This window comes from Charadrius vociferus, unplaced genomic scaffold (genome assembly GCF_000708025.1).
Source record: "Charadrius vociferus isolate BGI_N301 unplaced genomic scaffold, ASM70802v2 scaffold373, whole genome shotgun sequence".
In the NCBI taxonomy this organism is placed as follows: Eukaryota; Metazoa; Chordata; class Aves; order Charadriiformes; family Charadriidae; genus Charadrius; species Charadrius vociferus.
Genome location: NW_009647681.1, coordinates 452,802 through 453,335, shown reverse-complemented (window position 1 = coordinate 453,335; position 534 = coordinate 452,802). Strand labels below are relative to the sequence as shown.

Sequence of the window (534 nt, the reverse complement as noted above, 5' to 3'; positions counted from 1 at the left end):
CCGCACTGTCTGGCGTCTGAGGCTCCTGCTCGTCCCTTCCCCAAAAGGCCGGGGTTTCCACCCAAGCACAGGGCAGTCGCCAGCCTGGACAGTACAGTGGAGGTTTTACTGTAAAGTCCCACAGAGGTCCTGTCTGCCCACAGCTGGTGACACTGTGCAGGGCCCTGATCCCGGCCCCACGCAGGGCAGCTGCTCGCCAGCCGCCTCCTTCGGTGCCACGAGTCGCCTGTGCTGCTGTGGGGTCGGGGTCAGCGGGGGTCTCCGAGCGTGGTCCGAAGCCACTGCAGGACGTCGGCCAGGCCGGTGCCGTCGCGGGCACTGGTCTCCAGCATCGTGATGGGCTGCGTGGCGCAGGAGATGATGTCCTGCATGCGGAACAGCGACTTCATCTCCACCAGTGACATGTAGCAGGGCAGGTCACTGCAGCCAGGAGAGGGGGGGGGCTGCGTTAGCCCACTGCGACAGCTTTCCTGCCCAGCCTGGCCGCAGCCTGGGGGTCTCCGCAGGCCCAGAGTGTGGCAAAGGTGGCTGCTG

At 66.5% G+C, this 534-nt stretch overlaps 1 protein-coding gene across 1 annotated transcript in view; it reads left to right on the top strand.

Annotated features, from left to right (window-relative positions):
• The first annotated feature begins 369 nt into the window (after positions 1–369).
• The window catches only part of LOC104283140 (hepatocyte growth factor-regulated tyrosine kinase substrate-like), a 15,635-nt gene continuing 15,470 nt past the window's right edge, over positions 370–534 (top strand). The window contains exon 1 of the mRNA XM_009881293.1: positions 370–397. Within this exon, the coding sequence (XP_009879595.1) occupies positions 370–397 (28 nt within the window). The remainder of the gene's footprint in view (positions 398–534) is intronic.